This window comes from Gigantopelta aegis, chromosome 3, assembly GCF_016097555.1.
Source record: "Gigantopelta aegis isolate Gae_Host chromosome 3, Gae_host_genome, whole genome shotgun sequence".
Classification (NCBI taxonomy): domain Eukaryota; kingdom Metazoa; phylum Mollusca; class Gastropoda; order Neomphalida; family Peltospiridae; genus Gigantopelta; species Gigantopelta aegis.
The window spans coordinates 17028502-17055586 of NC_054701.1; the positions used below are offsets into that span (position 1 = coordinate 17028502).

Sequence of the window (27085 nt, forward strand, 5' to 3'; positions counted from 1 at the left end):
TTTGGTATCATTAGAAGCGCTGCGTTTCGTAGAACATCTATTAAAATCAGCTTTTAGGAATTTTTATCAGACGTATTAATATTTTAAGCTATTTTAAAGGAAAATAAACCAAGGTTTATCGTGATAGACTACTTTCAACTGGATGTTTGCTTAATTAGTTACGTTATTTGTGGTTGTGTCTGAGACAGGGTGAGGATGACTGTCCATGGAATAAAACTTGATACGACTGGCTGGCTGACCGTTTGCAGTCGTAATCACTAACAAAAGAAAAGACAGTTTGCCACGGTACCATTGGTGGACTTTCACACCTGTGACAAAACAAGATATTGTCAAACGTTTCTTAGTTGAATTCAGACCTGTGATAACGCTGCATATATGCATTCAGAGGAACGCAAGTGTTTTATTATAAAAACAAATATATATATATATATATTATTCATTTTTTTAAGGCAATGAATTAGGACACAAAACTGGGGCATGGTGCAGCGCCCTTTTATATATTGCTAGATAGGACACTGTATTCAATCAAGTGGTTTTATAGTAAACGTAAACACGATAAATACCATTATGTGGTAAACGGAAAGAAAGAAACAGGAAAGAAAGAAACAATTTTGGCTAGGAAAAAAAGAAACGGAAAGAAAGAAACAGTTTTATTTCATACTTTGTTGACAATTTTATTCTCATATATGAATTTCTTTGAATAATTTAGGTCATAAGCACTTGGTAATGCGAATGTTGTGTCCGACTCCATGCAAAAACTCAGGAATGGACTTGGAACCATTGACACGGTCCTGGCACAAGGATTTGAGTCTCCTCTGGAGGCGAATCCGACCCTTGTTATTGCGCTTCTTCGGGGGGTTGCCAACTGCATCCTTTTGAAGAACGGTGCGTACAATAGTGTTCTCCTCGAGTGGTAGGCGTGCCTGCACATCTGGTCCGAGCTCGGCTGTGACTTGAGCAAAGATCTGTGATGGCTTATCCAATGAGTTCGCAGCTTGGTCACGCATGAGGTTGCGACACTGGTGTATGAGATCTCAGTGTCAACAGGTGCATGATTGTGGGGACGACCGGGTTCAGGATCAGTCATAGCTGCCGTAGTGCTGAGTGTAGCCAGACAACCTATAAAGACATAATACAATACACTAATTAATACTAGAATATGAAGTCATTAGGAAATATTAATATTCAAACCTTAGACCCCTCCTATATTTTTTATTGTGATCTTAAGAAATATACAAGATTTCCCCGCCCATCCCTCCAATTAAATCGCATTCATTAACACATCATTGCATTTCAGAAATATAAAATATAAATAAAATCATATACAGTACATGCACCCTTATACATACCAAGACTGACTTTCTTGGAGCACTTCCACCAAATCTGGTTCTTCCTAGTAGCTAACTTGGTATACATGTGGCCATGATAACACATTTGTGATTCACCTTTCTGACTCTTGATGACCTCCATAGTAATTTTTTTCATATATTTGTGCTATTTATTCTAATGATGGCACTAATGATTCTGAGGAATGGTGCTCCCTCACATCTTTTATATTGATATCATGGGTAATTAAGTTGGAAGCCATCTGGGAGGCCATATATGGGATAAGATAAAGGGATAGATCTGAGGACATAAAGAGAAGGGATTATCCTTTGAATGGGTCAATTAGAGAATGGCTTCTTAAAGGGCTTCTTAAAGACAATGATAATTGATACATTTAAAGAACCCGTTGGATAGGTCAAGGACTCAATGACAATTAAAACTCAATTGGGTAAGTTAATTGGGAAATATTATATATAAATAAATTTAAAAAAAAGAGAAGAATTTTAGTAAAAATGTAGTGTTTCTTTTTTTCCGTTTCTTTTTTTCCTGTTACTTTTTTTTCCGTTTCTTTCTTTCCTGTTTCTTTTTTCCTGTTTCTTTCTTTCCTACAATCCATTATGTGAATGTGTGTCTTCATCCCCTGGGTAAGATTCATTTGATAATTCAGACGTTATGATCCCCTGTTTCTCAAGGCAAATAATAGTTCTACTATGAGAGTAGTAGACAATAGGAGATCAGTTCTACTCACTGACCAGTACTGCTTCTAACTGTTGGCACTGTTACTGGAGTTGATGCTAAACGCATCTAAGTTTAGTAAATAATTATGAATAATCATGAAAGTAATCGCTGATTACGATTACATTAGCAATGTAATCGATTACGATTGCGATTACATGAAAATATGTTATCGATTACATTCGATTACGATTACTGATTACGATTACCCCATCTCTGATATATATATATATATACTATTCAAAACAAGTAGGGGAACTCTAATAAGAATTTACAACTGCCAAAATTGTAAGGTATATTAGCTGTGGGGAATGGTTATATGATAACAGTGAATTAACTGGGCAAACATTACAACCGGTAGTTCAATATTACAGTAGGTTTTATGACCACCAAAGATCTTGAAGGACGATTGGGGTCAGAAGAGAAATTTGAAAGTTGACGTTTTTTTATCAGTAAATCGCAAATTCAAACAATAAAAATTACTAAAACCAAACCAATAACAACTGTATGATGAACAGACAGAAAAAAATTGACAGAAATAATGTTGCACAGTGATTAATGGACCTTCCTGGAAATTGTCAAAATCGAGAATGACACCCCATAAATAAATAAGACGTGACTAGTTGTTGGTGGTGTTTTTTATCTAGTGAATGAAAGTAATACTGGACTATATAATAGTAGATTATTTATTTATTTAGACCTTTTTAAATCATTGTCGCGATGCCACAAAAGCGCCTGGCCATCCCTAGATGCAGAAATGAGCCATGGAATATTCTTCCGTATGTTTGTGGGGACGTGGACACCGTGACAACTAGACATTTTATTTTCAAGGCTATTGGTTCACATATCAGTATGGTCGGGTAGCCAACTGCTGTATTAACCTCTTTTGTTTTTACTAACCATTAACCCTTGCTTGGATACTGTCACCAGGGACGGATCCAAGGTGTAATTGGGAGCATGGGCGTATGGGGACTCTTTGATTTAGGGGGGCTGGAGGGGTTGATTTGCCCAAAATTTTACCCAGATAAAAACTACCCGAATTTTCTCCACTGTTTTGCCCGAATTTGGGGGGGGGGGGTAATTGCCTCCCTGCCCCCCCCCCCCCCTCTCCCGGGTCGTACGCCCATGATTGGGGGCTCACAAAATTATTATAAAACTTAGACAAGTTTGAGTTAGGCAAATGAGCAGAGCTGTCCAAAGACAGAGGTCCGGGGGCATGCTGCCCGGAACATTTTCAAATAAAGATGCTCAGTTGTGTTTAATGTTACATTGTGGATGGTGAAAAAGAAGAAGTTTGTTTTGTTTAACAACACCACTAGAGCACATTGATTAATACGTGTACATATCGTATAACTATTACATGTATATAATCACTGTCGTCATTACTATTACTATGTATCTGATCTTACGATTTTATATTCTAATTATGCTTTCCAATGTATACCATGCCATTTTTTATATGATTCATATATAAATAAATGATTGAATGAATGTAATTAATCATCGGCTATTGGATGTCAAACATTTGGTAATTTTGGCACGTAGTCATCAGAGGAAACCCGCTACATGTGTCCTAATGTAGCAGGGGTCTTTTATATGCACTTTCCCACAGACAGGATAACACATACCACGGCCTTTGATATACCAGTCGTGGTGCACTGGCTGGAACGAGATATAGCCCAATGGGACTACCTACGGGGATAGATTCCAGAACGACCGCACATTAAGCGAGTGCTTTACCACTGGGCTACGTCCCGCCCCTTGTGGATGATGAATTTCAAAACATGTCATTAAAAAGAGCACATCCCCCGTGATCCCCTTTAATTCGCCAATGGCCACAGACAAGTGAGATAGTGTGTGCCCATGAAATCGTGCTCGGTCCATACTAGGCGGGACGTAGACCAGTGATATTTAAGCTCCGCTTGTGCTCTAGTGGTGTCGTGGTCCATAATAACATAGCACGAAAGTAAAAAATTTAAATTCTGTGCTGATCCGTGCAACTTTCGAATCGGAATGGACGCACGTGCTTGAACCTTCAGTGAATATCGTATACTTTAAGCACATAAATAGTTTGTGCAGGCATCGAAAGCGGGGTTGGTGGATAGATGGGGTAAAAGGTTTTTTTTTAGTAATTATGTCAGACTTACAATGTGTTGAGGTAACGTATTTTATTATTATTTGTTTTTATTTATTTTTTTACTATAAAATATCAAAGGTGAATGTAGTTCTCTAAAAACATTGTAGGCCTACGGTGTTTCTAGTTTAATCTTATTTTCGTGCTTAGAAAATTAATTGTGTAACCTATACTAATGGAAAGCAACAAGAGAAGACATATCTAGACAAAATATTTCAAATCAACAACTTTTTAAGTAAAAAACTATATATTAGACGAATGTCGTAAGAGGATCAAACAACTTTAAATATGTTGTTTAGTAAGTATTATAAGAGATCAAATAAACGCAATTGCGCATGCGTAGTTTTCAAAGATTTGTGGGAAATATTTATCGAAGACACGACGAGGGTATTCTCTTTTTGTAGTCGTGTTACTGTTATGTAATAATATTTTGATTTTGGTTGTCATCTGTGATTATTTGATGGCTTAATATATTTATATATATATACTTGTTATTTTAATCCGTCCATCTAAGCCGTCCTCATGTACAGCTGTTGTCTACAAATGTTTTCAGTATTTTTAATAAACTACTGAGCTTTACCTGCTTGGATACCGGTAATTACATATTGTCGTCATGGGTCTTTTGGACAAGTTAGCCGAATTTCTTGGAATAAAAAAGAAGGAAGCAAACATTCTCGTGATTGGACTTGACAATAGTGGTAAATCCACCATAATTAATCAGCTGAAGCCACCCGAAGCTAAAAATCATGACATTGTGCCAACAGTTGGCTTCAGCGTGGAAAAAGTCAAATCGAAGAATTTGTCTTTTACAATGTTTGACATGTCGGGTCAAGGACGTTATCGGAACCTGTGGGAGGCTTACTACAAGGAGTGTCATGGAATTGTGTTTGTTATTGACAGTGCGGACAAATTACGAATGGTGGTGGCAAAAGATGAACTAGATCTACTGCTAGAGCATCCAGATATAAAGAAACGACGCATTCCAGTATTGTTCTTTGCAAACAAGAAGGACTTGAGAGATGCAGTGTCGAGTGTCAAGTGCTCCACATTGCTTGGACTGTCACAGATAAAAGAAAAGCCCTGGCATATATGTGATAGTGATGCATTAACGGGTGAAGGGTTGCATGAAGGGGTAGAATGGCTTACAGACCAAATTAAGGACCTTGTTGCAGGGAAATAACATGCAGCAAAAATCAAACCTAGTTCCACCATAGAGAGCTACACATGGTGTAGGAATGATTATGACATGACATTGTTTTCATCAATTCACTATTTTTATATATAATTATATTTATGTATCACTGGATATTTTGTAAATTTAATGACGTTTGTTCTGTTAATGTTTCAAAACTAAATAACAGTTTGCATGTATCTGTATTAAAATGTTACTAATTTATATAAATTTATTATTATAAGATGAAATAACTGATAATATATTAAAGATTGTACTTGTCCACAATTTATGAAATTTGTTTTTATCAGTTATTGAAATGGATTAACCAAACTATACATCACAATGTAGTTCAGTGGTAAACTTAAAGTTTATTTTGTTTTGTTTAACAACACCACTAGAGCATGTATAATTATTAATCATTGGCTATTGGATGTGAAACATTTGGTAATTGTATGGTTTTATAAGCTGTGTTTTTAGACTTCTATAATCCGCATCATTCCCCAATGTTGGACTCTGTCATGTAAATAGTTACTTTTTTATTATATAAAGCTATATTTTTTAAATGATACATAACAATTCACAAACACTATAACATTTTAGAAAGCAAAATGTAGTATACAGACATGATTGTTTTCCATTATAAAACAGATTTCAGCTTTTTAAATACTCCGTTACCGATTGATATTTTCCTCTTGTTATAATTTTCTCAGTCTGCTTTAACATGCCATGTTCCAGAAAAATCAAGGGTTTTCTGGTAGGGTGCACAATCATGTCTGAGTAGAGTATTACGGTGCTCTCCTAAATTTTAGATGTTTTTGAAATGAAACTGGAAGGTTAAAAATTTGTTTTAAAACAACACAAAAATTCCCAAAATCTAAGCTATGGGTGTCAAGTCATATTTTATAAATAAAAGGGCCCTAATCTAGAAAAGAAGTGACTTCTCCCATCCCAAAAAAAGAAGGAGAATTGTGATAAATTTAAGCGTAGTGAACACTTACAGATACATTTCATGTTTTGTCATGTTCTGCGTTAATTCGGAAAGACTGTTCAAATCATAATATTTCATTATCAAATACCAATTTTGGTAATAAAATGCAAGCAAAGCAAATATTTTCATTAAAATGTGAATATTAAATAAATGATAATGTAATTGTTGTTAAAATTAAGGTAATAATGAGTATTTTCTGGCATTACTGAAATGATTTTGGCTGAGAACAACACAGCGCATGACTAGTTGCTGCAAACTGTACAACATGTACAGTCTGGCTCCGAAGTAAAGCTATAGACTGACTGAAGTGTTATCTAAGCTGTGGCACTACACAAGTCATCTTGACATCGGTTGGTTGATTTTGTTTTTCAAATAAGAATAGATCCAGAATATTACTTCGACTTCTTACTACTGCTAATAACTTGGCGACTGTAACCAACTTCAGTTAGGACCTGATCGAACCCTGAATTGTGACATATAGTCTTAGAGAGGAAACCTGCCACATTTTTCCAGTAGTAGCAAGGTATCTTTTATGTGCACCATCCAACAGACAGGATAGCACATGCCATAGCTTTTGATATACCAGTAATGGTGCACTGGCTGGAACAAAAATAGCCCAATGCCGGCAATGAGCCCACTGATGGGGATCGATCCTAAACTGACACACATCAGGCGAGTGCTTTACCGCTGGGCTACATGTCGCCCCAAATCTGATTAAAATTAGCTCTACTGGGTCTACCCAGGTAGATCTAACAGCATTGCGTGGACTCCCATGTTCAGGTGACATTTCATCTATAAATAATTTAAATATCGACCAATTACTTCGCCTTTTACAGCGTTATTCGGGAGCATACAAATTCTAAAAATATCGGGCTAGACTATTTATGCAATAGGCAAACTTGTTGGTCTATTTCAACATTGAAAAAAACGGGGGGAAAAGTGCAGTAATAAACTCTGGATTGTATACTAGTATAAACAGATTTTATGGCTGTACCATCACGATTTTTTTTTCGTCTTCAAATGAATTTTATATAAAATTTTATATTGCAATTAGTTTCCGGCATACTTCGTAATTCACCCAAATCATTTCGTATATCCTCGGCATAATCCCGAATGTTTTCAAATTATTTTCAAATCACTGGCATGATTTTGCAAGTAAGGTTTTGATTGGTCGAATGAAAGGTCAACTGGACATGAGCTCCAACGGGCTGCTGTTAGATCCACATGTAATAGTGGAGCTAATTTTAATTACATTGATACCGCCCCCTAAGTGGTGAAGAATTCACTTGGGTGAAATGGGTTACAGGATTAATTGCCATTGGAGTTGACCTAACCAAGACAGTTGCCCTGTAAAGGGATGGGATTTAGCTCAGTCAATTGAGTGCTCGCCTGAGGTGCTTCAGTCGCAGGATCAAACCACCTTGGGGTCCATTCAACATAAAAAAAAAAATTCTCGTTCCAACCAGTGCACCGCAACTGGTCAAAGGCTATGGTATGTCTTTTCATATCTGTGGGGAAGTGCATATAAAAGATCTATTACTGCTAGTGGAAAAATTTAGCAGTTTTTCTTTGCTGACTGTCGAAATTACCAAATGTTTGACATCCTTTAGCCGATGATTAATTAATCAATGTGCACCAGTGGTGTTTTTACAAACCAAACATTGAATTCGTAGCATCAAGCTGTGGTTGCGATGTTCCAGTGATCGATTATAACAGCAAATTATTGAATAAGGCCTGCCGAATACCCACACACACACACTTTTCAGAAGTCGCACAATCTTAAATCCTGTCTGCCAGTTCCAAAAGCATTTATTCATAACATTGTTAATGGTTTAACTTCTTGATGGTATACATGTTAACCAATCTGCAGACCTGTGGGAACGATATATGAATAGAAGGGGTGGGGACAGTATAGTGAAGAGCGCTTATTATGTGGTATATTATATATTATGATGTTAAAATCTGACAACATTGCATACAGAACTAAATAAATTTAGTTCGCTATTGTGTGTCATGTTTGCATTTTAATATCAACACATTTATACGTCACACTAATATTTCTTTAAATGTTGAGTTCTAAAGACTTGTTTACGTGGACATACTAGCAAAATAAGATATTGATTCTTTATAGTAATCATATTCCACTATGGACAAATTCCTTGTTGTCATGGAGTCGGACTGTGACTGGATGACGAATATGGCAAGTAATTAACACACATCAATGGTGTAAAAGTTCACACGGATGTCAAATATGTTGAAAGTTTGTTATTGTAAATGTCTAAACCAGCATCTGCACTCAAGGACATGTTGGGCCAAACTGGTGTAACAAAGGCAGTGGTATGTACTATCCTGTCTGTGGGATGGTGCATATAAAAGACCCCTTGCTGCTAATCGAAAAGAGTGGCCCATGAAGTGGTGACCGCGGGTTTCCTCTCTCAATATCTGTGTGGTCCTTAAACATATGTCTTACGCCATACAACCGTAAATAAAATGTGTTGAGTGCGTCGTTAAATAAAACATTTCCTTCCATTGTTGGACCCAAATTTTCTAATTCTGTAAATCTATACATATTTCATATTTTATACTTATTAGTAATTTCATAGTTTATTATTGTTGATTTTTATTGGGGAAAGAACGCCCGAGGTTAGGCAACAGTGATTTCCCTTCAATTATCTTGACACGCAAAGAATGAATGTACCATTATCAGATGCGCTAGGCCCTATTCATGAATATAAGCTATGTAGGCCTACTTTGGTTCACAGTCCCTATGTGTGTTTAGAACAACCCATCACTTTAAAACGCAGACCAATCAGAAAAAAATAATATCCACTGGAGATTTCGCCGAAGACCAACTGACTTTCGAATGAATTGGAAGTTGTTTCTGATTGGACTGTTATTTAGGTCATGAAAATATTATGTAGTTGGAACAGTTTTGAACAAGCAAATCCTTTATGGATGAGAAAACCCAATAATTCTGCATGTGAGATAAACGTAAATGTATTGCAGATTGTTCTGTATCTGTGAAAGACAAATGACTGGGGGAGGAATCTAAAATATCTTAGTAGCCTACAGCAACAGAAATAGTCTGTCTAAATCTCTGAATATGCGTTGTAGACCAGCACTTGACTATTAAATAATAGGTACGCCAACATCAACTTCCCACTTTTTGGCTGCTCCTCTAAGTGTATTAGGATCTTGGAAATTCTTTCCTTGGTCAAATCCATAATGTTCTTTGATTGCCTTGAAGTCTTCAATTGTTAGCTTGATACCCAACATATTGGCAACAGTGCGAAAATCCCGCTCCACTAGAAATGGAGAAAAATATATATAATCATGAGAGTTCATTTAGATGTTGCTTTGCAGTGAATTTAGGTTGCATTAACAGTTTTCGTGCCTCTAGAACTAGAACACTACAATTATTTGTGAATCTTCACCCGAGATTATGAATAGCCTATGGTATCATAAATGCCCACTTACTAGTTACTAGTTTTGTTATAAAATTAAGAAACATACAGGTGTCCTTAAAGCCGCACACCCTAGTTCCATCCAGCGAAAATAAATTATAATTTGGTTAATCTACAAACCTGTAATACACTTAGATCACGTTTTTATCAAATGCAGTGAAAAAGCAGATTTTATATCGATAAATACCATTGGAATCCCCATGTCCCAATTGCTTGAAATAATTTTGAAAGTTAGTATTCTGATGTCACCGGTAGATGTCGCTCGAAGCACAACAATGCCTACGTCATGACAAATTTCACAGACTTTGGGTGCGTTCGTTTCACCTCTCCTGGACATGTTCCAACTGTTCTGTCCTGGTTGTATCCCCTCTCCAGATATCATAAGACTTAGCAAAATTATTGTTTTTAAGGGTTTGTAACGTTTTGTATTGAGACACTTACTTGTCTGAACTTTATTGTTACTGAAAATGTTCACGAACTGTGAAGAAAAATCTCACAAATGAACAACAAATCGGATGTTGATTGCGCGAACCGTGCACGAGAAAACAAACCGAACCAAAATGATAACGGTCACGTGATATACCAACATCTGTGACATTGAAATGGAAATATCCCCTCTAAAAATAGATTGGACCTCGCTTGCTTAACGGTTTTTTCTCGACAGAACGTTTTGTGAAAAAATGCATTTCGTGGTTTTACAAACATCAGGATTACCCAAAAGCACTTCAGGTGAATGGAAATTCTAAATAATAAAATGTAAGTAAAGTGCAATTTTATTTGTGAAAAATGGGGTTTAATAGCGAAAAACAACGCCGTAATGGTTGACAAATAGCCGTAACTAGGGTGTGTCCCTTTAATCTCAAGGAAATTAAAAATAGGGTCATATTTATAAACGGGGCTCGATTAAAATATTTTGAAATGTATCTTTCTGTGACTGCCATTATATGTCCAAATTCCATAATGTATGATGTTTGATCACAATACAAACCATGTCCAAGAGCGAGTTAGAAAAATTGATATGTAATGGAAATTTTGTTATCGCACTTTTTAAAAATCGTAATTAGTTTAGCTATTAAGTTTGTCACAAAATAGTTTGGAAATTACCCAAACTGTCGGTGTCACTTTTGTATCGAGTGAACACCGAACATTATTGCATGCAAATATTTTTCAGTAATCCTGGTGAAAAAAACAAATGCAGTAAAAAAAAAAATCCTTGTCTGATACTAAGCTTAAATTATTTAATTAATATATCTGATTAATTAGCCTTCAACTATGGACCTATAAAGACGAACAAGCCAATACGTTTCGCTAATTATACCAGGGTCGTACCCTGATTAAAATCCTAGGGCGGTGGGGGCATTACTTTTTATAAACAAATTTAACACTATACAAATTAAACCCTGAGATATGTGTGCTATTTTCTGGAGTAAATAAAAAAGATATTCTCAAGGGGCCACATAGGCTACTCTTTTACGACAGGCAGCAAGATATCTTTTATTTGCGCTTCCCACAGGCAGGATAGCACTGGTCGGTGCAAGTGGTTTAGATCTACCCATTGAGCCTTGCGGAGCACTCACTCAAGGTTTGGAATCAGTATCTGCATTAAAAATCTCATGCCTCGACTGGGATCCGAACCTAGTACCTACCAGCCTGTAGACCGATGGCCTTACCACGACGCCACCGAGGCCAGGAATAATAATAATAATAAGAAGAGAGCCGAAACATTTTCGGGCGATTAGAACAATTTAAAAAGGCCAAAAAAAAAAAAAAAAAATAATAATAATAATAATAATAAATAAATAAAATATAATAATACATAAATTAAATTAAATAATAATTTTTAAAAATAAACAAATATAATAAACAAGCTGTATTTTGAAATTCTTGGCATTTATAATACATTTTATCATCAATGACTTACACCGAGTAATGCATCTTTCTCTGTCTGCCTCTCCCTAGAGGGTGATTTGGGACCATTTATGTTCCCACAATGCACTTAACTTTCGGGCATCTTCGCAAACCATTTAGGTACCATTCCATATGGTATACGTACTGTATTTCGTAATGCAGTATTTTATTAATAAATATGAATAGAAGGGGAGGGGACGGAATGATACATTAGGTTGCGAAGATGTGGGCACGTGTATCCGTGACATTAGTGTTTCTGATTTCGTCAGTAACCAAGTCACAGAGTGCGTGTGTGTATCTGTGACAAATAACTTACGCTTATCGGAGTCATCCCTGCAGATGATGTCGTACTGTGTTTTGATGAAGTCCAGTAATGGACAGTAGGTGAGGAAACAGGCGGCCTTGATTTGAGGCCAGCAGATCGTGCAAGCCAGTCGCCCAATAATGCAAGCCAGGATTAACCCGGCAAACACGAAGACGAGGACTGCGGCGACTTTCTTCCAGTGGCGGCCTATCTTCTGTTGTATAGAATCCTCATCCACCTGTAATGGTAAAGTAGTTGGCATTTAAATACAGATGTTGAGTTGGGTTGGGGAGAGTTAGGGATACTTGTAGTGAAAGAGAAAATATATTGATCAGAGATGTTCAATGTATGAGAGAGAGAGAGAGAGAGAGAGAGTTAGAGAGAGAGGCAGGGGTATGGGTATGGGGTGACAGAGAGTAGGGGATAGGAAATGCAGGAAGCCTTGTGGTTTAACCAAATATGGAGGATTGGGAGTGCTGGGATGGTCGTTGAGGACTTAAGCACGAGGGCCAAAACTAACTTGTACGTACATCGTAAGTATGTACAATTGTGTAAGAAATGAGTTTAGGTAGGGAGAGAGCACTTCCTAATTGTAAATGTCACCTTCACCTGACAACTTTCAATTCTTAAACGGAGTCTTATCACAACGGTTAAGAGGTTTATAACTAGGATGCATTGTAGTCAGAATATACACAGGAGTAGTATAAGGGCCTTCCTGGGGCCATGACCTACTTTCCGTGACCTTGCCCTTGGTGAGTACAGTGCCATGACCTACTTTCCGTGACCTTGACCTTGGTGTCTGGCCTTGGTGTGAGTCATAGTGGTGTGGTCTACTAGGGTGAACGCTCGCCCGTGTCCCTGACCGACTTAGGTTGGTACTGACGTCCTGACCGATTTGTTTAGCATTGACCGACTTAGAAGGCAGTGACTGGTATACCTGGGCAGGTGTGCGACCTTGGTGTAAGTCATAGCCTTGACGTACTTGGTGTGTGACTCATCGCCTAGCCTTGACAGGGATGGTGCACGATCCCAAATTGCTACTAATGGGAAAGTGCAGCGGGTTTCCTCTCTAAAACTGTCAGAAGTATGTTTCACATCCAATAGCCGATGATTAATAAATCGAGATGCTCTAGTGGTGTCGTTAACCTACCACTTCTAAGGACTGCCTAGCCCGAGTACTCTGACTGTAAGAGAGCTAGACGGACATTTGGACATAAACACGCTCTCATTACTTTGCAATTGTTGCGACGGAGTGTCACGAAGCGTAGCTGAATGTGGGTGCTGTCGGGTTTCTTTCTGTAGTAAGTGTATTAGTGATTAATATGTGGATTTTTTTGTATCACTTAACTCGAAAATGATTGATGTAAAGGTATTTGACGTCAAACATAGGATTGTTGTGGTATTAGAGCGGGACTCGTTGCCTACCGTTTGGTAGTCAGGAATTGCCAAAAAAAGACATAGGTTGGTCTCTGACTGTAATGAGAGCGTGTTTATGTCCAAATGTCCGTCTAGCTCTCTTACAGTCAGAGTACTCGGGCTAAGGACTGCCCGACGCGAGGTAGTGTATTTAATTTTAGCGCGCTGAATGATGAATGGTTATCACTGTTCACATCCGGCAAGTGATGATATCTTGTGTTGTCAGTCTCCAAATAAAATACTCTACGGAACTTCTAGAAGTTACGTTCTCAAAGTCTGGCAGAAAGACGAAATGATTGAAATAGGTGAAAAAAGGAATTCTCGTTCTACACTATCTGATAGCGCATTCACAAGATTATTATGAACTGACCTATTTCGTCGCTTCATCCCGCGAGCGCATAGACATCCAGACATATATATGGTTTAAATGACAATTTTTGCCAATATCTTGGTAGTTCAGTCGTTAGCGTAGTCGACTTGAGCGTGAATGGTACGTCGTTCGTATCTCATGTGGTAGAATTTTTTTTTTCTATTATTATTTTTTAAATTAGTTTATTTATTTGTTTTTATTTTATTTATTTATTTGTTTATTTATTTATTATGTTCAAGCAGAACCCAATACAACTTTTATGACTTTTATTCTAAATTATATACCAAAGAAGATATAGATGTAGCTAAAGAAGAAGAAGTCTTAAATTTAATTTCGAATAGAATAACAGAATTTGAAAGTGAAACTTGTGATAATGATATCTCGATTGAAGAATTATTAACAAAAGCATTGAAAGGTATGAATAGGAATAAATCACCAGGTATGGATGGTCTTACTGTTGAGTTTTATCTTAAATTTTGGGAGAATTAAAAAACACATTTCATAAAGTTGTTATGTCAATCCAAAATGAAGAATATTTATCACGTAGTATGAAAAAAGGAATTATCAGTCTTTTTTATAAGAAAAAAGGGGATAAAACAAATCTTAAAAACTTTAGGCCGATAAGTCTTTTAAATGTTGATTATAAAATTATATCCAAAGTTCTCGCAAATCGTTTAAAATTAGTTTTGTCATCTATTATTTCTCCTGAACAAACGTGTTGTGTTCCGGGTAGGGATATAGTTGATAATATTATGTCAGTCCGTGATGTTATTGATTTTGTAGATATGAATAACCAGGAAGGTTTTTTGATTAAAATAGATCAAGAAAAGGCGTTTGATAGGGTATCGCATAGTTTTATAGTCAGAGTTTTGAATAAATTTAATTTTGGTAATAAATTTATTTCTTGGATAAAAATATTATATAATGATATTAAAAGTAGTGTTAAAATTAATGGTCATTTAACGCCTTTCTTTCCTGTTACTAGAGGTGTTAGACAGGGATGTCCAATTTCGATGATGCTCTATGTAATTGTTGCTGAACCTTTAAATAGCTTGTTAAAAAGTCAGCAACAAATTAATGGAATAAAATTGAATAATGAATTTAATTCTTTATTATTTCAACATGCTGATGATACTACTATCACTGTACAAGATGCTCAGTCTGTTGAGGTGATTTTTCGCACTGTCAATTATTTTTGTCTTGCTACAGGTGCAAAGGTAAATATTAAAAAATCAGAAGTACTTTGTCTTGGTAAAGCCGCGAAGAAATATTTGTCATTTAACATTCCTGTTGCTGTTAATAAAGATTGTGTCCAAATTCTTGGCATTTATTTAGGTCCAAATAAAGCATTGTGCGAAAGATTAAATTGGAAAATAAAAATTGAAAAATTTAATTGATTGATTAACATGTGGAAACAAAGAAAACTTACTTTAAATGGTAAAGCGACAGTGTGGAATACCTTATTAACTTCTAGATTATGGTATATAATTAGTGCAATTCATGTTCCTAGGTGGGTTGAACAAGACATTCAGAAGTTGTTTTGTAAATTTATGTGGGATGATAAACTACCATTAATAAAATATTCGACTATTATTGGGAGTAAAAGTTCAGGTGGGCTTAATATTCAAGATATCTCTTTAAAGAAAATTGCTTTTCGTATTAAATTATTAAAGAAATATTTTAATAATGATTTCAGTTCTGTTTGGAAACATACAATGTCAGAATTTCTTGCTAAATACATGAATATGAACTTGTCTTTTAATATTTTTAATATAGTTTTTGATGAACCAGCTTTGGCTAACATTAACCCTTTTTATGCTGAGGTTTTGTTGGCATGGGACAACATTTCAAAGCGTGAACGCATTTTCCCCTTAGATTTAGATCAAATATTATATCAGCCAATATTTCATAATCCATTTATTAATTACAAAAATAAATTATTATGTTTTAATTCTTTTATTAAAAGTGGTATTTTAACGGTGGCTGATATTGCATATGAAGTTATACCGGGATTTTTACCGGTATCTGCAATTGTCGAAATTATTAAAGAAAAATATCCTGATATGTTGGCAGCAGAAATTTCTACTGCTTATTATGTAATTCTGAACTCGCTTCCTGATGAATGGAAACGACTTATTTTAAATAATATTACAAATTCGTCACAAGTTAAAGATTTGTTCTTGATTAATAATAATGAAACAATAAATGTAAGTAAATTTAATGTTAAATTAATATATTCCTTACTAATTTCACAAAATTTTAAATTACCTTCTTGTTTAGAAAAATGGCATGATTTGGGTTTTGTTATAGATTGGAAGCCAGTTTGGAAAATTATACATTACTGTGATAAGACTTCGGAATTTGTTGACTTGGATTTTAAAATTGCTCATAACATTATTTTCACATACTCTAAATTATTTAAATATGGCAAGGTATCATCTAGCCAATGTCCTGTTTGTTTTAAAGAAGAAGAAGATATGTGTCATTTATTTTTGTATTGTGATGAACTTTATGATTTAATTTCTATTTTTTATGAATTATGTATTTATATGTTTAAGGATACTGGTTTTTCTTTAGAAATATTTAAAAAAATGTTGCTTTTCGGGTGTTAAAATGCAAACCTGCTCAAATATTTTTATCAATGCTTTGCTCTCAATATACAGAATATCAGTTTTCAAGAGACGTTTAATAGCGGAATCAAGGGGGCTAAATGTTAATATTGTTAAGTTTTTTAAGCATTATATGAGACAGTACTTCTTAATACTTTTAAATCAGTATCACTTTAAAAATAGATTTCCTGCATTTATTAATAAATATATTAAAAATAATATATTTCTTGATTAAATAATGATGAATTAGTTTTTAAATACCCACTTGAAAACTGATATTTATATTTAGTATATATCTTTAAAAAAAATTAACATTAGCTTGTAAGATCGATATCCCTCAATTTTCTTTTAATTTTTGCGTATGCTTGTGTGTGTGTGTGTGTGTGTGTGTGTGTGTGTGTGTGTGTGTGTGTGATAAATGTGTGGGTGGTTCTATGTGAGAATACGTGTGGATATGTGTGAATCTTTTTCTTATTTTTATTTGTAAATTTTATATACATGTGCAATATTGAGTTTCACGAATAAAAAGATTAAAAAAAAGCGTAGTCGACTTGAGTGTGAAAGGTACGTCGTTCGTATCTCATGTGGTAGAATTTTTTTTTTCTATTATTATTTTTTAAATTAGTTTATTTATTTATTTATTTATTTGTTTTTATTTTATTTTATTTATTTATTTATTTGTTTATTTATTTATTATGTTCAAGCAGAACCCAATACAAGCATCCTCTAATAACCCTCTAATAACGTAGCTCAGTGTTCCCTTGATGTGCGGTAGGTCTGGGATCGATCCCCGTCGGTGGGCCCATTGGGCTTTATCCAGCCAGTGCTCCACAACTGGACAACGACCGTGGTATGTGCTATCCTGCATGTGGAATAGTGTAGGATCCCCTGCTGCTAATCGGAAGAGTAGCCCATGTAGTGGCGACAGCGGGTTTCCTCTCAAAATCTGTGTGGTCCTTAACCATATGTCTGACGCCATATAACCGTAAATAAAATGTGTTGAGTGCGTCGTTAAATAAAACATTTCTTTCTTTCCTCAATCAATATCTGTGTGGTCCTTAACCATATGTCCGTATAACCGTAAATAAAACGTCTTGAGTAAATAAAACATTTTCTTCCTCGTAAAATAAATATTAATTGAATACAAATATTTATTTTTAGTATTTTGTTTTAGTCATAGGGAAAGAAAGACATATTTGTCTCGAAGAAAGGAATGTTTGTTAAGAAGAAAGGCATATGCGTTAAGAAGAAGAAAGGAATATTTGTCTCGAAGAAAGGAATGTTTGTTAAGAAGAAAGGCATATGCGTTAAGGAGAAGAAAGGAATATTTGTCTCGAAGAAAGAAATGTTTGTTCAGAAGAAAGGCATATGCGTTAAGGAGAAGAAAGGAATATTTGTTAAGGAGAAGAAAGGGATGTTTGTTAAGGGAAGAAAGGAATGTGTGTGTGTGTGTGTGTGTGTGTGTGTGTGTGTGTGTGTGTGTGAAACATCCCCAGCCCATTGATTTGAAGAAAGAACGACCTTGGCACACTTGGCAGGTGTCTGGCCTTGGTGTGAGTCATGGACCGACCTTGGCATACTTGGCAGGTGTCTGGCCTTGGTATGAGTCATGCCCTGACCTACTTAGACTAGTTCCGTTGTGCCCTTGGACTGTCCCCCAGACTATTGTCCTTGGCCTACTTACGACTGGCCTTGACCTATGTAGGCTCGTATTTAGATATACAAAGGGGTGTTTTGTTAGTAGCGTCATTCTCTTGCCGAAAGTTCTGTGAAAGAGATCTATTTTTGCTTTGGAGTTTGAAGATATTCTGGTACGAAGAAAATGACATCGGGATATTCGAGCAGTGTTAGTAGCAGCAGCAGTAGCGACGAGGACGACGTCTTGGTCTGCAAATGTTCAGAAAGACATACAATCAAATGTAAAAGAGTGACTACCAAACAAGATGAGAAGAAGAAGAGTATTCATTATACGGATCAAACGGATGCTACACGTGACATTGGGGTTGGAACTGAAGATGGCGAACTCGTGGATGAACCCACAGATCAGACGGATGCTGCCTGCGAAACAGATGCTGCCTGTGAGGAAGATTGCTATTCGAGACGTTACGTGTTCTGTCATCGTCCCGAAATGAGACATTTCTATGCCCGGATGCTGACGTATGCTCGGTGGCCCATACAATTACGTCAAAAACCAAAAGAACTTGCCAAGGCCGGTTTCTACTACACGGGAGACCACGATGCCATCACCTGTTACTGTTGGTGACTTCGCGTCTACCGATGGAAGAAGACAGACGACCCAGTGATGGAACATTACAGACTCTCTCCAAGATGTCCTTATGTGAACAACCTGTTCAGACATTAAATGTTTTAGACACTTGTGTGCTATGTTTTCATGTTGTATGTTGTGAATAAAACCGTGAATAACAGGTTTTGTTTTCTTATTTATGTCCTGGGTCCATGAGTGTGTCTCTGGACGTGTCCCTATGGTAGTAACACTGGTAAAGGGTAATATTTTGGCAACGATGTTTTTGGGGAGCTCGCACGATGAGATTTGTGCTTGGGAGGAGGGACACTGGTCATACGTATCACACACATTCAAACATTCCTGTACCATATCTTTATGCGTCATAAGGTATATAAGTAAAATAGTTTTGGAAAACTCGTCATTTGAGATAGAACTTTCAGAGGAGCAACATGTCAGACCAGTACAAGTTATATGTACCCGACGTGGATAAGTGGACCCGTTTCTATAAACTGCAGGCACAAGGTAAACTTCAACCTCACTTCGAAATTCAACGTGGTGGGGAAAGTCAGATCATGTACAGTGTGGATCGATATCTAGAACTCTACGATCCCACGTGGAAAAAAGAAAAAGAACAAGTCCCCGACACCCAAAGTCGTCATGGTCTCCCCAACACAACAAGTGGTAGGGCAAGCCAAAGCCGATCTGAAACGGAAACAACAACAACAACAACAAAGTGGTACGGGTTGGAAAGCCCCGAAACTGCAGAAGCATTTCTAAATAAGCTATAAAATGAACTATGTGGGTCAGATATCGTCATTTCATTTAGAGTCGTCATGCAGAGCACATGTTCAGAATGTGGTTTCACATTCTCGAGGAGAGACGCCATGTTAAGACATTTTCAACAAAAACATGCTAAAGGTCTACCACCACCACCACCACCACCACCACCACAGCAGCCACCACCACCACCCCCACCACCACCACAGCAGCAACAGCAGCCACCACCACCACAGCAGCAGCCACAACCACCACAGCAGCTGCAGCATATCCTAAGATTGCTACATCCCTTCACCATGATCGTGTCGGGACCCACGTCGTGTGGAAAGACATTTTTGGTATACAAATTGTTGAGGGATGGTAAAATCCAGCCGCCTCCCCAGCGCATCATCTGGCTCTACAAACGATGGCAACCTCTCTATGATACGATCAAAATGGTTGCTCGAGTGAAATTTGTTAAAGGCATACCCGAGAATTTGGAAAAGGATCGTTATTTGGATCCCAGAGTCAGAAATCTCATCGTGTTGGACGACCTGATGTGTATGGCTAATAAAGACCCAAGGATCACCGACCTGTTCACAGAAGGAAGTCATCACAGAAACTTATCCGTCATCGCTATCAACCAGAACCTGTATCACAGCAAGGACCCGACACAGAGAAGAAACTGCCATTATCTAGCGCTGTTTAACAACCCCATCGACAAGCAGCAAGTTCTGACTTTGGCACGGCAGATGTATCCGGAAAACACTAGTCATTTCATGCATCAGTTTGAGGAAGCTACCCACAGGCCCTACGGACATCTCTTGGTGGACTTGAAACCGACCACGCCCGAACATTGGCGTCTTCGGCCTAATGGTTTAGAGACGGGGCCGTCCGAATGGTATAAAAGCACGAGCGTAACGGCGAATGTCTCAGAAGACGTGCAACCACCGTCGAAGAAAGAGCTCTACGTGCAAATTATGCAAAGGGACGCATTCAAGAGAAAACTACCAGGCATACCCGCCTACGAAAGTGACGACGAAGAAGATGATGAGGTAGAATCCTATCTGAAAAAGGTCAAGAGGATGCAGTCTTGCGATACGTGTGGTCTGGTCTTTAAAGGCGGAAGCGACTTGCAGCGACACGTGAAAACGTGCGAAGAGGGAAATGGAGAGCCGTCGCCCGACCTGGAAAACGAAGGCATTCGTCTCATGGTGGAACGTGAATTCGACATCAATCATGACTATCTCCAAAGCAAGAGGAAACGCTACGAAGAAAAAAACATGTCCCAAGATGCCATCGAAAGAAACATGAAGACACTGCAATGGAAGTTATTTAAAGACACGTACTCTCGCTTTCTGACATATATGCATTACTTTGACAAAGGTCCCAACACCAGGAAAATTTTACAGTTTGTGAATCCAGACAAAGATGTGAGACCAGTATCGTTCATGGATCGGCGAATATTTGGATGAACAAGACGACGACGATACCAACGATGATGAGGACGACAGTGATGAAGAGAAATGAACACTCATATTATTCACATGTCGCCCTTAAGGCCTCTCGATGTAACCCAGTGTGTGTCCATTTCATGTGTAGTTGTCTCTAGAGAGACCAGTGATTGTAATTTAGAAATAAAAATATGAAAAACCAAACCATTGCGTTTGTTTTAATGTTTTTTACTCTATGACTAAATTTGTGATTGGATATTTCTACCGCTACTTTATGGTAGCAAGAGCTGTGTGTACAAGACAGAACATACCACGACCTTTGATATACCAGACATAATACACTAGTTGGCTATAGCTTAATGGGCCACGACGGGGATCGATCCTAGATCGACCACTGTATTTACCCATTTGGTAATTAAAAAGCCTGTAAAAAGGCTTGTACTCTAGGGAAATACTTGTGTTTAAAATGCAGCTAAAAGCTCATAGGTTAGGTTGGAGGGTTGAGTTGCAGTCACGCGTTCTTTCTTCAAAGCAATGGGCTGGGGATGTTTCACACACACACACACACACACACACACACACACACACACACACACACACACACACACACACAACACACATTCCTTTCTTCCCTTAACAAACATCCCTTTCTTCTCCTTAACAAATATTCCTTTCTTCTCCTTAACGCATATGCCTTTCTTCTTAACAAACATTCCTTTCTTCGAGACAAATATTCCTTTCTTTCCCTATGACTAAAACAAAATACTAAAAATAAATATTTGTATTCAATTAATCTTTATTTTACGAGGAAGGAAATGTTTTATTTACTCAACACATTTTATTTACGGTTATACGGACATATGGTTAAGGACCACACAGATATTGATTGAGGAAAGAAAGAAATGTTTTATTTAACGACGCACTCAACACATTTTATTTACGGTTATATGGCGTCAGACATATGGTTAAGGACACAGATTTTGAGAGGAAACCCGCTGTCGCCACTACATGGGCTACTCTTCCGATTAGCAGCAAGGGATCTTTTATTTGCGCTTCCCACAGGCAGGATAGCACATACCACGGTCGTTGTCCAGTTGTGGAGCACTGGCTGGATATAGCCCAATGGGCCCACCGACGGGGATCGATCCCAGACCTACCGCACATCAAGGGAACACTGAGCTAAGTCCCGTCCACACAGGGTTATTAGAGGATGCTTGTATTGGGTTCTGCTTGAACATAATAAATAAATAAACATATAAATAAATAAATAAAATAAAAACAAATAAATAAATAAATAAACTAATTTAAAAAATAATAATAGAAAAAGAAATTCTACCACATGAGATACGAACGATGTACCTTTCACGCTCAAGTCGACTACGCTAACGACTAAGCTACCGAGATATTGGCAAAGCCTGTCATTTAAACCATATATATGTGTGGGTGTGTGTGCGCTCGCGGGATGAAGCGACGAAATAGGTCAGTTCATAATAATCTTGTGAATGCGCTATCAGATAGTGTAGAACGAGAATTCCTTTGTTCACCTATTTCAATCATTTCGTCTTTCTGCCAGACTTTGAGAACGTAACTTCTAGAAGTTCCGTAGAGTATTTTATTTAGAGACTGACAACACAAGATACCATCACTTGCCGGATGTGAACAGTGATAACCATTCATCATTCAGCGCGCTAAAATTAAATACACTACCTCGCGTCGGGCAGTTCTTAGAAGTGGTAGGTTAACGACACCACTAGAGCATCTCGATTTATTAATCATCGGCTATTGGATGTGAAACATATTTCTGACAGTTTTAGAGAGGAAACCCGCTGCACTTTCCCATTAGCGCAATTTGGGATCCTACACCATCCCTGTCAAGGCTAGGCGATGAGTCACACACCAAGTACGTCAAGGCTATGACTTACACCAAGGTCGCACACCTGCCCAGGTATACCAGTCACTGCCTTCTAAGTCGGTCAATGCTAAACAAATCGGTCAGGACGTCAGTACCAACCTAAGTCGGTCAGGGACACGGGCGAGCGTTCACCCTAGTAGACCACACCACTATGACTCACACCAAGGCCAGACACCAAGGTCAAGGTCACGGAAAGTAGGTCATGGCACTGTACTCACACCAAGGGCAAGGTCACGGAAAGTAGGTCATGGCCCCAGGAAGGCCCTTATACTACTCACAGGAAGCACAACGTTTTTTTCTGCCTTTTTAAATTTGTTATTATTATTTTATTATTATTACGTTTTCTAGAGGAATCGTGAGGAAGCATGGACCACCATCCCCCCCCCCCCCACCACACACACACACACACTCCCTACCACCCCAAATTAAGAAAAAACCTTATTTCTTACATACCCGTTGGTGAGAACATTATTCGTTATTTTTGATAACACATAGTGTTAACACATATACGTGCAATAACATTTTAAAAACACACAACTGATGACCAGGTCACCAATGCCATACCATCCAAAGAAAACGAAAATACACGGTCGAATCGACCAATCTGTGACGCACAAGTTATTTTTAAGCGTTAGGGCCGTAAAAAGGTTTTAATTTGAAAAGCGTTTAAAATTATTTTAAAACGGGTTTTTTAAGGTTACATAAAAAATAGAATACTACATTCGTGTCCGTTACGTTACTATTTATCTTACAACTTGTTCTTTTAAAAAGTATCCAACTCGCTTTCACTCGTTAAATACGTTTTAAAACAAGTCGTTGTAAGATAAATGGTATCTAATGCTAATGTCCGACTGCCAGCTGCCAGAAAAATGTTGACAACGTTCTGCTCACACGACTTCTATGACTATTCAGTTTTTTGCTAGTCTGAGAGCTCTTACAACTCGGTTCTGGACATTAGTTGTTAATCTGAACGAACCCTTCTAATTCGGGAGTTGGGGAAATTACAACGCAACCGTTGATTTGGCCAACGTTCTACTGGCAGTTGGCAGTCTGAGCCTAGCGTAACGGTCACTCGTGTTACGTACGAATATTTGGCTAATGACCCTATAAATAAGCTACTACTTGCTAACTTCAGCTTACATCATATTCTAATAGTTTGTCGTCTTTTTCCCATTCGTATGTGTCTTCGTAGTTGTATCTCCTCTTCCGGTGCACTGTTCTGTTGTCTGGAGGCACCCGTGCGTCATCTTGAAGCTCTGTTTTATTCACTAGAACCGTGGATCTATTTATAGAGAGGACCATGGATCCATTCTCGGAAAGGACCTTGCTGGTTTTATTATTGTTGAGCATGTTGCTGGTTCCATTTTGGGAGAGGATCTTGTGGGTTTCATTGTGAGGGAGAACCTTGCTAGTTCCACTGTTGGATAAGGTGTGCTTGGTTCCATTATGGTGGATGGTTTTAATGGTTTCCTTATTGGTTGGGATCTTTCTGGTTTCATTGTGTGGGAAGATCTTGCTGCTTTCATTGAGGGATAAGCGCTTACGTGTTTCATTTTGGGTTAAGATCTCGATAGTTGTACTGTGGGAGACGATCCTGCTGGTTTCATTATGTGGAACTATCTTGTTGCTGTCATTGAGGGATAACGGCTTACTTGTTCCATTGTGGGTTAAGCTCGTGCTGGTTTTACTGTGGGAGATGACCTCGCTCGTTCCATTGTTATGGAGTATCTTGCTGGTTTCATTATGGGGGAAGATCTTGGCGGCTTCATTTAAGGCATTGGTGGTTTCATTGTGTCGGTCCAGCTTGATAGAATCATTACGTGTGTGTGTGCTGATGGTTTTACTGTTGAGGAGCACCTTGTTGCTTCCATTATTGATGAGGACTTTGATGGCCTCATGGTTCTGAGTTATCTCATTGTGTTGAGTTGTCTCATGGTGCTGGTGCTGAGTTATCTCATGGTGCTGGGTTGTCTCATGGTGCTGAGTTGTATCATGGTGCTGAGTTGTCTCATGGTGCTGAGTTGCTTCATGGTGCTGAGTTGTCTCGTGGTGCTGGGTTGTCTCATGGTGCTGATTTGTCTCATGGTGCTGAGTTGTCTCATGATGCTGAGTTATCTCCTGGTGCTGAGTTGCTTCATGGTGCTGAGTTGTCTCATGGTGCTGGTGCTGAGTTGTCTCATGGTTCTGGTGCTGAGTTGTCTCAGGTTCTGGTGCTGAGTTGCTTCATGGTGCTGAGCTGTCTCGTGGTGCTGAGTTATCTCCTGGTACTGAGTTGTATCATGGTGCTGAGTTGTCTCATGATGCTGAGTTATCTCATGGTGCTGAGTTGCTTCATTGTGCTGAGTTGTCTCATGGTGCTGGTGCTGAGCTGTCTCGTGGTGCTGAGTTGCTTCATGGTGCTGAGCTGTCTCGTGGTGCTGAGTTGCAGCCACGGTGGGCGATTGAATTTGTACCTTTTTATCCATATTTGCTAGTTTTTTTTCGTGAATAAACAGTTTTGACAGAAGAAGTCGAAGATAATTTAATTTAACATTGCCCTTTAAGCGTTTTACCGCGTCATATGAACTTGCTGGGCTTCCGTTCACTTGGTGTTGTTGGTTTTTATACCAACCTGGAAAAAAACAAGGATTCTATGAGAGAGAGTATAGGGCCTATGTGTATGATATATATATATTTATATATATATATATATATATAGAGAGAGAGAGAGAGAGAGAGAGAGAGAGAGAGAGAGAGAGAGAGAGAGAGAGAGAGAGAGAGAGAGAGAGAGAGAGAGAGAGAGAGAGAGAGGAGGGAGAGAGAGAGAGAGAGAGAGAGAGAGAGAGAGAGAGAGAGAGAGAGAGAGAGAATGTGTGTGTGTGTGTGTGTTTGATAGAGAAAAAGAGATTCACTGTGTGTGTCACTGTATGTGTCACTGTGTGTCACTGTATGTGTCACTCTCTCTCTCTGTGTGTGTGTGTGTGTGTGTGTGTGTGTGTGTGTGTGTGTGTGTGTGTGTTTGTTTGTTCTAGGTTATATGCGAGTGTATTCGTCCGTGCCTTTGCGTGTTTCTTTTCACAAAGGTAATTTCAAAATAACACCGTTGAATAACGTTTTGGAAACTTAACTGTTAGAAAGTATATATTTGCGTTTGCGAACCATAATTCCACAAATATAATTATATATACGTAATTCCACAAACGTTTTATGTGTCTATTTTAAAATAAACTGTAACTGAACTCACGGACAGTTTTCTGCAGTTGCAGAAAAACGGTTTGGTTGAGAACAGGTAAAAGCTATGGTGACTATTTAAAATAGTCAATACAACAATTCTGTAATAAAAAAAAGAGAAGTCTTACCTCCACTAATGATCACCAGTACACAAAGAATTGAGAAAAGATTAAAAATTCCATTCCAGCAACCCATACTTGGCCAAGTTGTTGCGACGGTAATGACGTCACCACATTGTCTAATTTTATCTTCATTTACACATTTGTTATTTGTTCATCGTTTTAGAAGTAACTGACTTCAAGGACTTGACAGCTGTGGTGGCAATACTCATGGCGGGTGCCACCGGTGAGGCAGAATATATTCACCTTTCGCGAACACCAGATACCAGATTAGTGCAGGTCATAACAAATGTAATTATTCCACTGAGCTCTCTCCTGTGCCTGTTCTGAATTAGTAAGTGGGTATGGAAGTGGCAGTCCTCTTTATGGCGGTGCGAGAAAGAAGAAATTTCCAGAAATAATTAAAAGGATCTCGTCAGGAATGGCTGTTCTATTGACGAGGCACTAGACAGAGATTCATGGAATCAACCACTATTTTGCCAAATACCTTTCGACTCTGCATTGTGCAAAGATACGGCCTTGATCACGTGTTACGGTTTTGTCTGACTGGTTAGAAGTGAAACTAGGGAATGTCTAACGGAATATCGTATGGGAGGACCACCTTCGCAAGCCATTGTAGGCCTACGGTTCCGTATAACTACGGTACTGCATTATGGAATGGCGTAGTTATACGGAATGGTAGGCCTACCCTGACAGGCGAAGATGTGGGAAAAACGAAATATGGAAAAAAGTTAGTTTGTTTTGTTTAACGACACCACTAGAGCACATTGATTGATTGATTGAAAAAAAACGAAATATGGAAGTCAAACCCTCGAAGACACCAACAACTGAATATCAAATATTAAGTAACGCTATTTTTGTCAAAATTAGACAACCTCCCTCAACCCTGTAACGGTGCGTAATGCTAGATCATACCCCCACCCAAAAAAAATAAAAATAATAATAATAATAATAATAATAA

General features: G+C 37.9%; 3 protein-coding genes across 3 annotated transcripts; 1 reads left to right on the forward strand and 2 right to left on the reverse strand.

The window, feature by feature from the left end:
• Positions 1–635: 635 nt before the first annotated feature.
• Positions 636–25018, reverse strand: LOC121367604. Its single transcript, XM_041491878.1, has 3 exons — positions 23936–25018; positions 12046–12271; positions 636–1119 (listed from the first exon to the last, which is right to left on the reverse strand). The coding sequence occupies exons 1-3, from the start codon at positions 24143–24145 to the stop codon at positions 656–658; spliced, it is 900 nt and encodes a 299-aa protein (XP_041347812.1). The 5' UTR covers positions 24146–25018; the 3' UTR covers positions 636–655.
• On the forward strand, positions 4548–5654 carry LOC121367606 (ADP-ribosylation factor-like protein 6). The gene has a single exon (XM_041491880.1). The coding sequence runs from the start codon at positions 4809–4811 to the stop codon at positions 5373–5375; it is 567 nt and encodes a 188-aa protein (XP_041347814.1). The 5' UTR covers positions 4548–4808; the 3' UTR covers positions 5376–5654.
• On the reverse strand, positions 24875–26957 carry LOC121367605 (G-box-binding factor-like). The gene is made up of 2 exons (XM_041491879.1): positions 26134–26957; positions 24875–25406 (listed from the first exon to the last, which is right to left on the reverse strand). The coding sequence occupies exons 1-2, from the start codon at positions 26198–26200 to the stop codon at positions 24907–24909; spliced, it is 567 nt and encodes a 188-aa protein (XP_041347813.1). The 5' UTR covers positions 26201–26957; the 3' UTR covers positions 24875–24906.
• Between the last annotated feature and the right edge of the window lie 128 nt (positions 26958–27085).

Coding starts and splice junctions, on each gene's coding strand:
- LOC121367604 (XM_041491878.1), bottom strand. CDS start 24,145: ATGCTCAACAATAATAAAACCAGCAAGGTCCTTTCCGAGAATGGATCC. Junction 12,272..23,935: donor ACAAACTATTAGAATATGAT/GTAAGCTGAAGT, acceptor TTACCATTACAG/GTGGATGAGGATTCTATACA. Junction 1,120..12,045: donor CAGGGATGACTCCGATAAGC/GTAAGTTATTTG, acceptor ATGTCTTTATAG/GTTGTCTGGCTACACTCAGC.
- LOC121367606 (XM_041491880.1), top strand. CDS start 4,809: ATGGGTCTTTTGGACAAGTTAGCCGAATTTCTTGGAATAAAAAAGAAG.
- LOC121367605 (XM_041491879.1), bottom strand. CDS start 26,200: ATGGGTTGCTGGAATGGAATTTTTAATCTTTTCTCAATTCTTTGTGTA. Junction 25,407..26,133: donor ACTGGTGATCATTAGTGGAG/GTAAGACTTCTC, acceptor GTTTTTTTCCAG/GTTGGTATAAAAACCAACAA.